The sequence below is a fragment of the Pan troglodytes genome, chromosome 2 (genome assembly GCF_028858775.2).
Source record: "Pan troglodytes isolate AG18354 chromosome 2, NHGRI_mPanTro3-v2.0_pri, whole genome shotgun sequence".
Taxonomy (NCBI): Eukaryota; Metazoa; Chordata; class Mammalia; order Primates; family Hominidae; genus Pan; species Pan troglodytes.
Genome location: NC_086015.1, coordinates 124,826,142 through 124,841,003, shown reverse-complemented (window position 1 = coordinate 124,841,003; position 14,862 = coordinate 124,826,142). Strand labels below are relative to the sequence as shown.

Sequence of the window (14,862 nt, the reverse complement as noted above, 5' to 3'; positions counted from 1 at the left end):
TCTTGGCTTGGCTGGAGTGCAGTGGCGTGATCTCGGCTCACTGCAACCTCTGCCCCCTGGCTTCAAACGATTCTCTTGTCTCAGCCTCCCGAGTAGCTGAGATCACAGGCATACACCACCACGCCCAGCTCATTTCTGTATTTTTTGGTAGAGATGGGGTTTCACCATGTTAGCCAAGCTAATCTCAAACTCCTGACCACAGGTATCTGCCTGCCTTGGCCTCCTGAAGTGCTGGGATTATAGGCATGAGTCACTGTGCCTGGCATAATCTACTTATTTCTATTGAGTGTGTCTATGTGTTTATATTTTTCCAAAATATTTGTATCATGCTTCCTGTTAAATTTTGCAAGCCACTTTTTTCTCTTAAATATCAATATGAACAATTTTGCTTTTTGAAATTAATTGCTAATTCGCTTAGCTCCAACTGTCCCCTCATCTTCTAACTCATTTTTTTTTTTTTTTTGAGATGGAGTCTCGCTCTGTTGCCCAGGCTGGAGTGCTGTGGCTCACTGCAACCTCCACCTCCCGGATTCAAGTGATTCTCCTGCCTCTGCCTACTGAGTAGCTGGGATCACAGGCACCCACCACCACACCCGGCAATTTTTTTTTTTTTTTTTTTGTATTTTTAGTAGAGACAGGGTTTCACCATCTTGACAGGCTGTTCTTGAACTCCTGATCTTGTGATCCACCCACCTCAGCCTCCCAAAGTGCTAGGATTACAGGCGTGAGCCACCATTCTTGGCGGGGTTTTTTTTTTTTTTTTTTTTGACAGAGTCTTGCTCTGTCGCCCAAACTGGAGTGCAATGTCGCCATCTGGGTTCACTGCAACCTCTGTCTCCTGGGTTCAATCGATTCTTGTGCCTCAGCCTCTTGAGTAGCTGGGGCTACAGGCGCGCAGCAACCATGGCCAGTTAATTTTTGTATTTTTAGTAGAGATGGAGTTTCACCATGTTGGCCAGGCTGGTCTTGAACTCCTGAACTCAAGTGATCCACCTGCCTCAGCCTCCCAAAGTGCTAAGTCACTGCTCTCAGCCTTAATTTTTTTTTTTTTAATATAGAGACAAGAAGAGGAGCTTTCATTATTCTCTGCATGTCCCACTCGACTCTCCCTCCAATTTCTCTGATTTAGACTGGGTCTCTAAGAATGCTGTGGACAGGAGAACTTGAGCATTTTTCTACAGAAGAACAGGACAGGGACAGAAAGCTACTGGCAAGAGGGAGCACAGGGTGTGGCAGAGAACAGTGAGAATGGCAGAAGATAGTTGGGAGGAGTGAGATGTGTTCTGGTCTGAGCAACAGGGGAGGAGCACAATAAGATGGAAGGGCTGAGGTACCAAAGGAAAGCAGAAGATGCCCACCTTTGCTGTGAATTTTACACAGAGAAAATAATATATTTCTTTTACAAATTAAAGTATAAAATAGAGTAGGTAACATAAAAGAGTCTGAGGCAATAGAATTACGATACAAATTGCTTCTGTCTATTCTCTCTCATTGTGTTGCAAACCCTGTGCAAGTGCCTGCAAGTGCATGATCTTATGGAGTGTGCGAGGTTGGTACATTACTCCCACTTTGCTGATGAGATAATCGAAGCTTAGAGAGCTGAAGTGAGTTGAGATTAGCTTTGTCCACCTTGACATCACAGAAACACATTTAGAAAAATGGAAGGAGTAAAAGAGGAGAACCAGAGATGGTCAAAGGGGAAAAGGTAGCAGGGAAGTTGGAGGAGGGATGGTAGATAACAAATGCATAAATAGCATTAACCATAAGAGAAAAGATGGATAAATTCAGCACCATAAGTATCAAGAGCATGGTCTCAGCTGCAGACTAGCTTCAGTCTCATTTCAGGAGGAAGCTCTGTAGCACAAATCTGCAGCATTGATAGCAGTCAGGCCCTGGCCGAAAGAGTAGATGGTGGTGCATAGGCCACACAAAGACAGCTTCTGTTTGTCCCTGAGATATTCCTCCGAGGAGGGGGCAGCTGTGAGTTATCAACCAACACGGCAGCCAGGGGTTGGGTCAAACAACTAGTAAAAGGGATCTGGGAAGGGCAGTATCATACACTGTAAATGTCTGTTTGTAAAAAGATGGTTAAAAGACTAAAAGGTGAGAATTCTGCTTCTGGGACGATGAAGTAGATATGCTTTCCCCCGTTCCTCCTGAGAAGTGGAACTAAAAGCCCTGACCATTATATGTAAACAAACATATGAAGATTCCGAAGGCAGACCAGGCAAGGACCTGGGGAACCAAAAAACTAAACTTTTGTGAATTGCTTGGGTTTTGTTTTTTTGTTTTATATATTCTAAACGGGACACTGGAGAGGCCAGCAACCTGGAAATGCCAATGAACACAAACCAAAACCAAAACCAAAACAAAACAAAACAAAACAACAACAACAAGAAGTCACAAGAAAATCCTAGTTTTCTCTAGTCCAGGGACAAAGGAAGGTCAGCCAAGCAAGAGAGACAAGACAGAAAACATATATATATATATATTTTTTGAGATGGAGTCTCACTGTGTCACCCACGCTGGAGTGCAGTGGTGCGATCTTCGCCCACTGCAACATCTGCCTCCTGAGTTCAAGTGATTCTCCTGCCTCAGCCTCCAGAGTAATTGGGATTACAGGCACACACCACTACGACTGGCTAATTTTGTATTTTTTGTAGAGATAGGGTTTCACCATGTGGGCCAGGCTGGTCTCAAACTTCTGACCTCAAGTGATCCACCCGCCTCGGCCTCCCGAAGTGCTGGGATTACAGGGATGAGCCACTGCCCCCAGCCAACAATACATTTCAGTTGTTTATAAATTATGCAGTCAAAGGAATTTTACTATAGCAGCCAAACTAAGACAGGACTATGTATGAATCTGGAAGTTATGGGTTTGTGTTCTTACATGTTCAAGTAATTTAGTCTTTTTATTGGGATTCATTCTTTAGTTTTACTACCTTCAAGTTGGCTTTCTGATGTTTTAACCTAGACTTTTGAAGTTATTTCAGTTGTGCTTTCATCTGCATCTACAAGTAAGCTATTTCAACTAGTTCTTTGAGGCATTGTGGAAAAATAGGTCTTTGTCAGAGTTCCTTGTTAATTTAAGCCTCTTATTAAAACTTTCTCACTGAAGCCACCTGAATTCAAGTCAGCCTCATCCCTTGTGTGCACTGGTGGTTTTCTTTTCTTTTCTTTTCTTTTCTTTTGAGATGGAGTCTCGCTCTGTCACCCAGGGTGGAGTGCAGTGGCGCGAACTCAGCTCACTGCAACCTCTGACTTCCGGGTTCAAGCGATTCTCCTGCCTCAGCCTCCCAAGTAGCTGGGATTACAGGTGCGTGCCACCAGGCCTGGCTAATTTTTTTTGTATTTTTAGTAGAGACAGGGTTTCACTGTGTTAGCCAGGATGGTCTTGATCTCCTGACCTCGTGATCCACCCGCCTCGGCCTCCCAAAGTGCTGGGGTTACAGGCATGAGACACCATGCCCGGCCTTTCTCTTCTTTTTTTTTTTTTTTTTTTTTTTTTAGTAGAGACAGGGTTTCTCCATGTTGGTCAGGCTGGTCTCAAACTCTCGACAACCTCACGTGATCCACCCGCCTCGGCCTCCCAAAGTGCTGGGATTACAGGTGTGAGCCATCGCCCCCAGCCGCACTGGTAGTTTTCAATTCCAGCATGTCAGAATACCTGGGGAGCTTTTAAGACATGTCAGTGCCTGCACTCCATCCCAGATCAATTAACTCAGAATCTCCAGGGGTATTATAATATTTTAAAAGCTCCTTAGGGATTCTAATGTGTACCACTGGACTTGTTTTAGCTGAGAGTCACTGGATTTCAAACACAAAATCTCCTTAATTAGCATCTCCTTTGTTCTGAGTACCTCAGACCTAATCAGTACTACTCTTATTCCACGTTCGTTGTTTATTTTCCAGCTCTTTTCTTTCTTTGCCTTTTTGTAAATCACTTCCACTCACATCACATGAGAAACAGAGTTTTCAGTCTGGGTAGATAATTCTGTTTTAGTCAATTCACAAATGTAGTTTGAGTAATTTTTGTTTTTGTTTTTATTTTTATTTTTGAAACCGGGTCACTCGGGGGATTGCAGTGGTGCCATCACAACTCACTGCAGCCTCAACCTCCTGGGTTCAAGCAATCCTCTCTCCTCAACCTCCCTAGTAGCTGGGGCTACAGGCATGTGTCACCACTCCTGGCTGATTTTTAAATTTTTTGTAGAAATAGGGTTTCACTATGTTGTGCAGGCTAGGCTCAAACTCCTGGGCTCAAGTGATCTTCCCGCCTTGGCCTCCCAAAGTGCTAGGTTTATAGGTGTCAGCCACTGTGCCTGGCCTAATTTGGGTAAAATTTTATTTTTCCATATAACTTCTGAAATTTCCATGGGAAATCACTCTTGATAATTTATGTAAAGTTAAAAAAAATCAGATGATGTTTTTGAATGTACATCAATTATTGTTATTTGGGGGCTTTTTTTCTTCTGTTTTTAGCAATATTAAACTGAAAAAAAACCACTTTGAGTATGGCACATCTTCCTTAAAATTCTAAATATTATATTTAAAAAACTTTTAAAATTCATAACTAAGTTGATTAAAATCAGGGAATCCTTTGTAGGACAGAAATGTCAAACATATTCTAGAGGATTAAGAAAAGCACTAGACCCAAAGTTTTCCATAGTGATGCCTGCTGTTCCCCCTGGAGTCTAGAGCATGGATTATGGGCTCTGGGGGATAGGAATCTGTTGTTCCCAGCAGGGTGAGAAGTAAGATCTAAAATTCTTTGCATAGGCCAGGTGTGGTGGCTCACACCTGTAATCACAGCACTTTGGGAGGCCAAGACGGGTGGATCACTTGAGGTCAGGAGTTCAAGACTAGCCTGGCCAACATGGTGAAACCCCATCTCTACCAAAAATACAAAAGTGAGCTGGGCGTGGTGATGCCCACCTGTGGTCCCAGCTACTCGGGAGGCTGAGGCACAAGAATCGCTTGAACCTGGGAGGCGGAGGTTGCAGTGAGCTGAGATCGCACCACTGCACTCCAGCCTGGGCAACAGAGTGAGACTCTGTCTCAAAAAAAAAAAAAAAAAAAAAAATTTCTGCAGAAAGCCAAAACCCAAGAAAGGCAGCACTCTCAGTAAATGAAGCAGAGAAATATCTGTCCTGCAGATTGAGACAATAAGGATGCAAGCCTGCACAAACCTGACTCTGGGTATCTAGCATAATTCTACTACTTACATATTTTTTAAAAAGCCAAAGATTAAATTTAAAGTGATCCACAATTGGTATGTCTCCCAGGTAACTGGCAGAAGTATGTGTAAATTTTATTTGGAGGGGTTTACTCAGACCTTGAAGAATCTTTTTTTTTTTTTTTTGAGACTGAGTCTTGCTCTATCACCCAGGCTGGAGTGCAATGGTGTTGTAGCAGGATGAGCTGCAGACAAAACTTCTCAGACACCGAGTTGTAGAAGGAAGGGCTTTATTCAGCTGGGAGCATCAGTGAGCTACTATCTCAAAATCCAAGCTCCCCAAATGCACAGTTTCTGTCCTTTTTAAGGGCTCACGACACTAAAGTTTTCGTACGAAAGGATCGTGGTTGATTGAGCAGTCTAGGGGTATGTAACAGGGGTTTCATGCACTGGTATTCAGAAAGAAACAGAACAGGGCAAGGAGTTTCACAGTGTTCTTCTATACAATGTGTGGAATCTATGAATAACATCAGTTTCTAAGTTATGAGTTGATTTTTAACTACTGGGTTGAGGCCTGGCAGGCCCAGGCCTGGTTTCGGGCGTGGCGCCGGGCTGCTGGTCTTTGGTTTTACTTCCTTGTTGGTTTTTTTTTAAAAAAAAAACAAAAAAAAACAAACAGGTACTGAGTATAATACAATATAAAACAATATGAGAGGGTCTCTCTCTTCCCAATATGAGAGGGTCTCTCTCTTCCCTCAGTGTGATCCTGGCTCACTGCAACTTCTACCTCCTAGATTCAAGCCATTCTCCTGCCTTAGCCTTCCAAGTAGCTGGGACCACAGGTGCACCACTAGGCCTGGCTAATTTTTGTATTTTTAGTAGAGACAGGGTTTCACCATGTTGGCCAGGCTGGTCTCGAACTCCTAACCTCAAATGATTCGGCCTGCCTTGGCCTCCCAAAGTGCTGGGATTACAGGTGTGAGCCACTGCACCCGGCCTCCTTGAAGAATTATCACAGACAAAATTCCAAGGAACACGAGTTTAGACACAATACAGATGGAAAATGCTTCTGGTATTTTAATATTAGTTATTATGATAACTGTTAGCATAAACATCTTTAATATTTTTGAGAAATAGCCTTCTATTCTCCATTTTCAGAGTTTTTCTGAAAAAATTAGAAATGTTGAACATTTAAAATAAATTATATATTTTAAAATATTCTCTAGGCTTTTGGTAGGATGACATAAAACTTTCAATTCCTTTCTAATTATTTTTCTGATTTGATCATAGTTCACCTAATAATAAAAACAGAATAGCTTTGTAAGAGATTTTTCTAGTTTAGCCTTTTCCCAGCAAAATGCTGAATTTAAATTGGGAGCTATATTAGAACATCTAAATATTTTCTCTGAATAGTATTTATTATGTGCCGGCACTATTCTAAGTACTTTACACATATTGACTTACTCAGTCCTCAAAATAACCAAATAGGTTGTTACAATTATTATCTCTATCATACAGACAAGGACATGGAGGCACAAAAGGGTTACGCTGTAATCCCAGCACTTTGGGAGGCGGAGGTGGACGGGTCATTTGAGGTCAGGAGATCGAGACCAGCTTGACCAACATGGTGAAACCCTGTCTGTACTAAAAATACAAAAATTAGCCAGGTGTGGTGGTGCAGGCCTGTAATCCCAGCTACTTGGGAGGCTGAGGCAGGAGAAACGCTTGAACCTGGGAGGCAGAGGTTGCAGTCAGCAGAGATCAAGCCACTGCACTCCAGCCTGGGCGACAGAGTGGGACACTCCGTCTCAAAACAAACAAACAAACAAAAAATGGGTTAAGCAAGTTGCCCAAGATCTCACAGCTACTAAGTTTCAAACCTAGACTGACTGCCTCCAGAGTTGCACTGTTAACCCTTAAGTTACACTGCATCTGAGAAAGTTCTTTCTTGGCTACAATCTAGGGGTCTCTCTCTTTTTTTTTTTTTCTTTTTTTGAGACGGAGTCTTTCTTTGTCGCACAGGTTGGAGTGCAGTGGTGCGATCTCGGCTCACTACAACCACCGCCTCCCAGGTTCAAGCGATTCTCCCGCCTCAGCCTCCAGAGTAGCTGGGATTACAGGCACCCGCCATCATACCCGGCTAATTTTTTGTATTTTTGTAGAGACTGGGTTTCACCATGTTGGCCAGGCTGGTCTAGAGCTCCTGACCTCAGGTGATGCACTCATCTCGGCCTCCCAAAGTGCTGGGATTACAGGCGTGAGCCACCACGGCCGGCGAGATCTCTTTTATTTCTTTAATAGTACTCTTCATTTCTGCCCGAGCATATGGCACACTTCATTAACTGACTTGTTTAATGTCTGCCTTATTCTCTAGACTCTTTCTCTTTGAGAGCAGGAACCATTTTATGCCATTTCACTGCCATTTACCCAGTGGCTAGCTTACAGTAGATACTCAGTAAATAGTTGTTGATTGCGTAAAAGGCCAAGAGAAAAATGTTTCATTCACGGAGTAATGTCGCCATCTCGTGGAACTTTAGAATATTGTCATTTAAATCAAAAAAATGTTTTCACGGAAGGAATTGATGGTTCGAATGCTATTTTCCAGATTGTATTCGAGTGTTTTTTTTTTTTTTTTAATTGGACTGGACCTTTTGAGATTTTTAGTGCTCTAGAACTGCACAGCCTCTTCAGGTCAGGCTTAGGGCCTACTAGGTTTGCTTGGTGAAATGAATTATGCAACTAGGTAATGGATGGTCACCGTTTTACGTTCAGAACTCGTTCGCTTCTACCTTTACAAAAGGGACAACACAGATGCATTACTAAGCTCTTGGCTCATAACGATCCCTGGGGTATATTCAGAGCCCCTTCCTCGCGGCGTTCATACAGTGTCTCAGGGGTCTGTCAGCCAGCAATCCCCAATTCCTCATTACATATTCCTCACAATGCATGCTGGCTAAAATGGAAATTGTGTTCAGAAATAGCCCTGCCCTACCATCATATACTAGGAGAAAGGAGGAAATTATGCTCTATTAGAAACCCTAGGCTATCTTGCATAATGCTTCTCAATCTGAAATAATTTTTTACAGAATACCAATACGTTAAGAAGAGCTACTTCCCTGATCTACCTATTATGGGCAGCCCATTTTATGAAGTTAGCATGGCCTTCCTATTCAAACCAGAAATGGACAAAAAGAGAAGGAAGGCTTTTAGGTCAGTATGGTTATAACTATAGATTCTGTATTCTTCCTCTTTAATCTAGCTCTCATATTAACCAACCAGGACGTTGGAGGCCGGAAGTCTTAGACGCCAGCGAGAGCCGCTCCTTCCCCACGAGTCTATGGCTTTCGGGTTACTTAAGCCACGGAGAACTCTATGGTTCCGGGGCGGGCCGGGAGGTTTGAGTTTGAAGACTGGCGGGAAGATGCCCGCAGCTGTTGCCAGGCCAGGGTTCTCCCGAGAGGGAGGACGCTGGGACTGCGGCTTGCCCTGATCGGCCGAGAAGGGTTTGCCATGAATCTTCTGCGTCGGAGTGGGAAACGGCGGCGTTCAGAATCAGGCTCAGATTCGTTCTCGGGAAGCGGCGGTGACAGCAGTGACAGCCCCCAGCTCCTCTCCGGGTCCGTGCTGAGCCCGCCGCCCGGCCTGGGTCGCTGCCTGAAGGACCGCGGCCGTCAGTCGGCCGCAGCTGCAGGTGCTCCAGGAACCCGGGAGGCCGCGGGCAACGGGGGCAGCTCCGCCGGGCCATGGGTCGGGAGGTGTCCTCACCCCACGGGGCTTGCTTCGTTGCATACCCTATTGGGCTTCTACTCCCCTTCTCCGTGACTGGGGCCTGGTGTGGCAGGTCACTTTCTGTTCAGACATACGCGTGTTTTCAGTGATCGCCTGGTATTAATGTTCACGTGGCTTCTGGATCTTTCGACCTTTACAGAAACAACTTCCTAGTTAGCTTCATCCCATCATCTGTTGGGGGGCTCGTTCCTCGTAGTACCCAGTACTCCTTACAGACCCTTAAGACAGGATTGTTGGGCCTGGAGTACGGCACAGGCTGTTCGGCATCCAGGGGAAGGCTGGAAGGGATTCGTAATGAGATTGGTTGGGTGTCCCGTGGATGTCGACCCAGTTTTTAAAAATCGTTAGTTGTGCAGTCGTCATGGAACTAAAACTTACTATAAATAGAAACTCACCTAACTTAGCTTTGTAATGCTTGCATATTGCCCTCCTCCCCCAACTACACCCGTAATTCCAACACTCTTTATCTACTGTGTATTGCACGCTTTTTTGTTCGTTTGAGGCTTTTAAGGAATTTTTATTATATGCAGTAAATAACAATTTATTACTTTTCTATACATGGTCAATTTCTCATAAGATTCTTGAAGTCAGGATGTGCTTTAAAGAGCTTCATTTCAACACATAGGAATTCCAACACACGGTGAAGGGCTAACTGTAAAACTCATATATTAGAAGTAAATTAAATTTTAATTTTTTCTTTTTCCTAAAAGGAGAATGCAAGCCTACAGTTCCTGACTACGAAATAGACAAGCTACTATTGGCAAACTGGGGACTTCCTAAAGCAGTTCTGGAAAAATACCACAGTTTTGGTGTAAAAAAGATGTTTGAATGGCAGGCAGAGTGCCTTTTGCTTGGACAAGTCCTGGAAGGAAAGAATTTAGTTTATTCAGGTATCCAAATTTATGTAAACTAATTACTATTTTTAAGATATGAATGTAAAGAATACTCTATTGAGGTAGTTGTGGTTTGTTTAAAAGGTGAATGAGGCAGTGCTTTATAACTAGAGAAAATCGTACAATATGTGTGAAAAATGGAGTTTTATTATTTATATTTAAATTACAAAAGTTTTATTGTTTGACTGGGGTGGAGGGAAGCAAGAAAAATGACAATTTAAAGAGTGGGCAATTCTGCCTGCCATTATTCTCAACAAACATATATCCCAGTGAGTGTGCAATGGGAGATGTAAATCTGCCCTTCCCCTGTTTGATCCTGGTTGCTTTTCAGGGTATGAGCATTATCATTATATGTTTGTTAATTTACCTTTTTTTTTTCTTGAGATAGAGTTTGTCTCCAGGCTGGAGTGCAGTGGCGCTATGTGGGCTTACTGCAACTTCCACCTCCCAGGTTCAAGTGATTCTCCTGCCTCAGCCTCCCAAGTAGCTGGAATTACAGGTGTGCGCCACCAGGCCCAGCTACTTTTTTGTATTTTTAGTAGAGATGGGATTTCACTGGGTTGGCCAGACTGGTCTTGAGCTTCTGACAAGTGATCTGCCTACCTTAGCCTCCCAAAGTGCTGGGATTATAGGTGTGAGTCACCGTGCCCAGCTATAGATTGACCTGTTTGTACAGGGTTGTATATACAAACAACAAGTAATATACTTTATATAAAATTTTTATGGGTTTTCTTTTTTTTTTTTTGAGATGGAGTCTTGCTCTGTCGCCCAGACTGGAGTGCAATGGAGTTGTCTCGGCTCACTGCACCCTCTGCCTCCCGGGTTCAAGTGATTCTCCTGCCTCAGCCTCCTGAGTAGCTAGGATTACAGATGCCCGCTGCCATGCCTAGCTAATTTTTGTATTTTTAGTAGAGACGGGGTTTCACATCTTGGTCAGGCTGGTCTCGAACTCCTGACCTCAGGTGATCCACGCACCTCAGCCTCCCAAAGTCCTGGGATTACAGGCATGAGCCACCATGCCCGGCCCTATATGGGTTTTCATGGGCAACTATGGCATACACAATTTTTAACTCGTGCTTACTACACTGACTTTAAATCTAATCATTTGGTAAGATGCAATTCCTTTGTGTCAGTTTTCTCCGAAATTATGAGTCACACAGATTTTTCATTATGGCTGTAAGGACGAATTAAATAATTATCAGCAGATATAAGTTCAGGCAGTGGAATTAGACTGGTTGGATTTGAAAACTATCACTTACTGGCTATGCAGCCTCACAGATTACTTAGGAAGAGTGAGAGAGTGTGTATGTGTTTGTGAGTATGTGTGCCTCGGTAGTACTTAGAGTTGATTAAATTATTTCATATATAAAAGCTCAGAACAGTTTTTGGCACATAGAAAGTACTTGTATTGTGAAAAGGCATTACAAAAAATAAAATACTTGTAAATGCTAAGAAGTCATAGTTAGTGGCAGTGGCATAATTGCTTGACCATTTCAATTGCTTGAAACTGAAACTTGGGTATCATTCAGAACTCTGGTCACCAGCTTATACAATTAAACACCAAGTCCTGGTGTCTGTTACCTCATATATCTCTTGCTTCTGACTCCTTTCTGTTTTTAGGTCCATTACCTGGTACAGCTCATTATCATCTTCTAGATTATGCAATAGCTTTGAAACTAGTTCATTCTTTTCCTCTGATCTTGCCCTGCTCCTGCAGCCAAAGTGGTCTTTTTTTTTTTGATGGAGTTTTGCTCTTGTTGCCCAGGCTGGAGTACAATGGCACAATCTCAGCTCACTGCAACCTCTGCCTCCCGGGTTCAAGTGATTCTCCTGCCTCAGCCTCCGGAGTAGCTGGAATTACATACAGGCGCCTGCCACCATGCCCGGCCCCAAAGTGGTCTTTTTAAAAAAAATTTTTGTTTAAATTTTTTGTAGAGATGGGGGTGGCACTGTGTTGTCCAGGCTGGTCTTGAACTCCTGGGCTCAAGTGATTCTCCCAAAGTTTTGAGATTACAGGCATGATTCACTGTGCCCAGTCCAAAGTGATCTTTATAAAGTACAAATATGATCTTGTCACTCCTTTTCATAAAACTCATCAGTCACACTGCATTGCTTTCAGGACAAGGTTTAAACTCCTTAAATGGTGGGATTATAAACCTTTCTTGTGGCACTTTCATATCTCTTCTTTTATACCCCTGGGGTACTTTATACTCCATGCTTACTAAATTACCTTCTGTGTTATCTGAACATGCCAGGCTTTCTTCTAGGCCTTTGTACCATATGCTGTTTCTTAGGCATGGCATTCCTTTTCTCTTCCTTTCTTTTTTCTTTTTTTGGAACAGAGTCTCACTGTATCACCCATGCTAGAGTGCAATGGCGTGACTGCAACTCACTGCAGCCTCCTCTTCCTGGGTTCATGTGAACCTCCCAAGATGCTGGGATTACAGACATACAACACCTTGCCCATCGTGGCCTCCCAAAGTGCTGGGATTACAGGTGTCAGCCACCACCCTGGCCTCCTCTTGCTTTCTTCCTTACCTTCTCATAAATTCTGTTTCATTTCCATAAGATTCCTTGCAACTTTTTTCCTTCCACTTCTTTTTTTTTTTTTCCTTTTTGAGACGGAGTCTCTCACTGTCGCCCAGGCTGGAGTGCAGTGGGGTGATCTCGGCTCACTGCAACCTCTGCCTCCCAGGATCAAGTGATTCTTGTGCCTCAGCCTCCTGAGTAACTGGGATTACAGGTGCCCGCCACCACGCCCAGCTATTTTTTTTGTTGTTATTTTTATAGTAATAGAGATGGGGTTTTACCATGTTGTCCAGGATGGTTTCAAACTCCTGACCTCAAGTGATCCCCCAGCCTTGGCCTCCTAAAATGCTGGGATTACAGGCATGAGCCACCATGCCCAGCCCTTTTCTTCAACTTCGATCATAGCTCCTATCATAATAAAATTGTTCATCTACTTCCTCAAAGCAGGCCTTTTACCCATTTGGTACTTAAAGGAAAGGATCTTTAGGTATAAACTAGGTACTCAGTAGTATTCATCATATTGCTGATATAAAGATTTATTTACACTGTTTTTAGTTGAGACTATTAAGACAGGTGGTTTAAAGTAAAGGGCATTTCAGGGTATAAAGATTTTAAGTGCTATTGGGCCCTTAGTGATCGGTTAACCTTAGGCTCTGTAGTACTACACATGGCTTAAAACATTTATTAATGAATTGTACCAAATATTACTTTTTTCTTGTAATCTTGTGGAATAATCATGTTTTAGCTCCTACAAGTGCTGGGAAGACTCTTGTGGCAGAATTACTTATTTTGAAGCGGGTTTTGGAAATGCGGAAGAAAGCTTTGTTTATTCTTCCCTTTGTTTCTGTGGCTAAAGAGAAGAAATACTACCTCCAGGTAATGTTTTTTACTAAGTTTGAAATAGTGAAAGGCTCATTATTGGCAGTCTTGGTTTCATTCATTTGAAATAGAATTATAAAAGCAAGTGGAAAACAAAGTTTCTTCATTGTGCCCTATGTAGCTTTAAGAGGCTACTGCCAAAAGCATTAAAAATTTACAGCAAGGGGCTGGGTGTGGTAGCTCACGCCTGTAATCCCAGCACTTTGGGAGGCCAAGGTGGGCGGATCATCTGAGGTCAGGAGATCGAGACCAGCCTGGCCAACATGGGGAAACCCCATCTCTACTAAAAATACAAAAATTAGCTGGGTGTTGTGGCGCACACCTGTAATTCCAGCTACTCGGGAGACTGAGGCTTGAACCTGGGAGGTGGAGGTTGCAGTAAGCCGAGATCACGCTATTGCACTCCAGCCTGGGCAACAGAGTAAGACTCTGTCTCAAAAAAAAAAAAAAATTAAAAAAAATTTACAGAAGGAAATTAAAAGAAAATTATTATTGCATTAAGGAGAAGGGGCCATCAAATCAAAAGAATAATTGGTGAAAATTGTGTAAAAATTTGTAAACCTTTTCTTAGGAAATAAACAGAATACTTAAACTAGCATATAAACATGCACATTAAGAATCAGCATTTAACTGAACAGTAGGACTAGACTGAAGCATAGAAAGGAAAGAGTGTTTAAGGAAGTGTATCCTGCCCTAATTGAGGACTATTTAGGAATATTTAGGGAATGAAGGTCAAGATCCATTGGTGCTTAGGTAAAGCTCCAGGTATGTTATCTGTTCCTCTGTTCTGCAAAAATGACTGATAGTAGTTTACATCAATAAGATGCTCACAGTTTTTAGGGCATTTTCACAAATACAATGTTTTATTAAATGGAATAAATTTACTGTTGTGATTTCTGCAGTGAAAAATATGAGCTTTTGAAATGGAAAGATTGTTATACTGATTGTTAAAGAAATGTGGGTTCTAGTCCCAGTTTTGCCACTAACTATGTCTTTAGGCCGGGCATATAACCGGCTGGGCCTCAGTTTTTTTATTCGTAAAATTAGGATGTTAACCCTTAGCCCTGTGGGTTAACTTAGTAAACACTCAGGAAAATTTTATTGAATGAATAGCTCTAAATTTCTATGGTTCTATAAATCTTTTAAATAGTTATTTCAGAGGCACAATAGCCAACAAAGCTGGTCATACATGGTAACATCACTCAACTTAGACCCAAAGTAACGAAATGATGAAAGGATCCTTTTTATTGAAAGGTATGTTAGTTAAAAGTTAAACTAAAAAAAAAAAAATTATTATAAAAGTCCCACTGAATTTGACTTTTAAAAACTTTTCTTCCAATTACATTAAAAAATTGGTCATTAGTAGGATAATGAGACTATTTTCCTCATGAAGTATAAATTTGTTTCTTTAAGTGTTATAGCTAGTTTCTTGCTATTTATTAGATTAAAAATGTTAGTGCTTAAGGTAGTTTTTCTCCAATTTTAATTCCTCTAAATAGCTCTTAGAAGTTTTTAGATTATTATGCTGTCATTAAAATGGCATAATTTTATTTGACTCTTAACAGTTTTGTCAGTTCTAAACTTTATATTTTTAGT

The 14,862-nt window shown here is 42.2% G+C and overlaps 1 protein-coding gene across 20 annotated transcripts in view; it reads left to right on the top strand.

The window, feature by feature from the left end:
• The first annotated feature begins 7,817 nt into the window (after window positions 1-7,817).
• The window catches only part of POLQ (DNA polymerase theta), a 113,125-nt gene continuing 106,080 nt past the window's right edge, over window positions 7,818-14,862 (top strand). For 15 of the 20 annotated variants that reach the window (XR_010155309.1, XR_010155306.1, XR_010155308.1 and 12 more), the window contains exons 1-3: window positions 7,818-8,867; window positions 9,676-9,855; window positions 13,133-13,263. Coding sequence is in view for 8 of the 20 variants with exons in the window: in XM_001165150.7 (XP_001165150.3) it covers window positions 8,549-8,867; window positions 9,676-9,855; window positions 13,133-13,263 (630 nt within the window). In the remaining 12 variants the exon portion in view is untranslated. The remainder of the gene's footprint in view (window positions 8,868-9,675; window positions 9,856-13,132; window positions 13,264-14,862) is intronic. The other 5 variants (XM_063806147.1, XM_063806146.1, XM_063806143.1 and 2 more) reach the window with 5 other exon arrangements.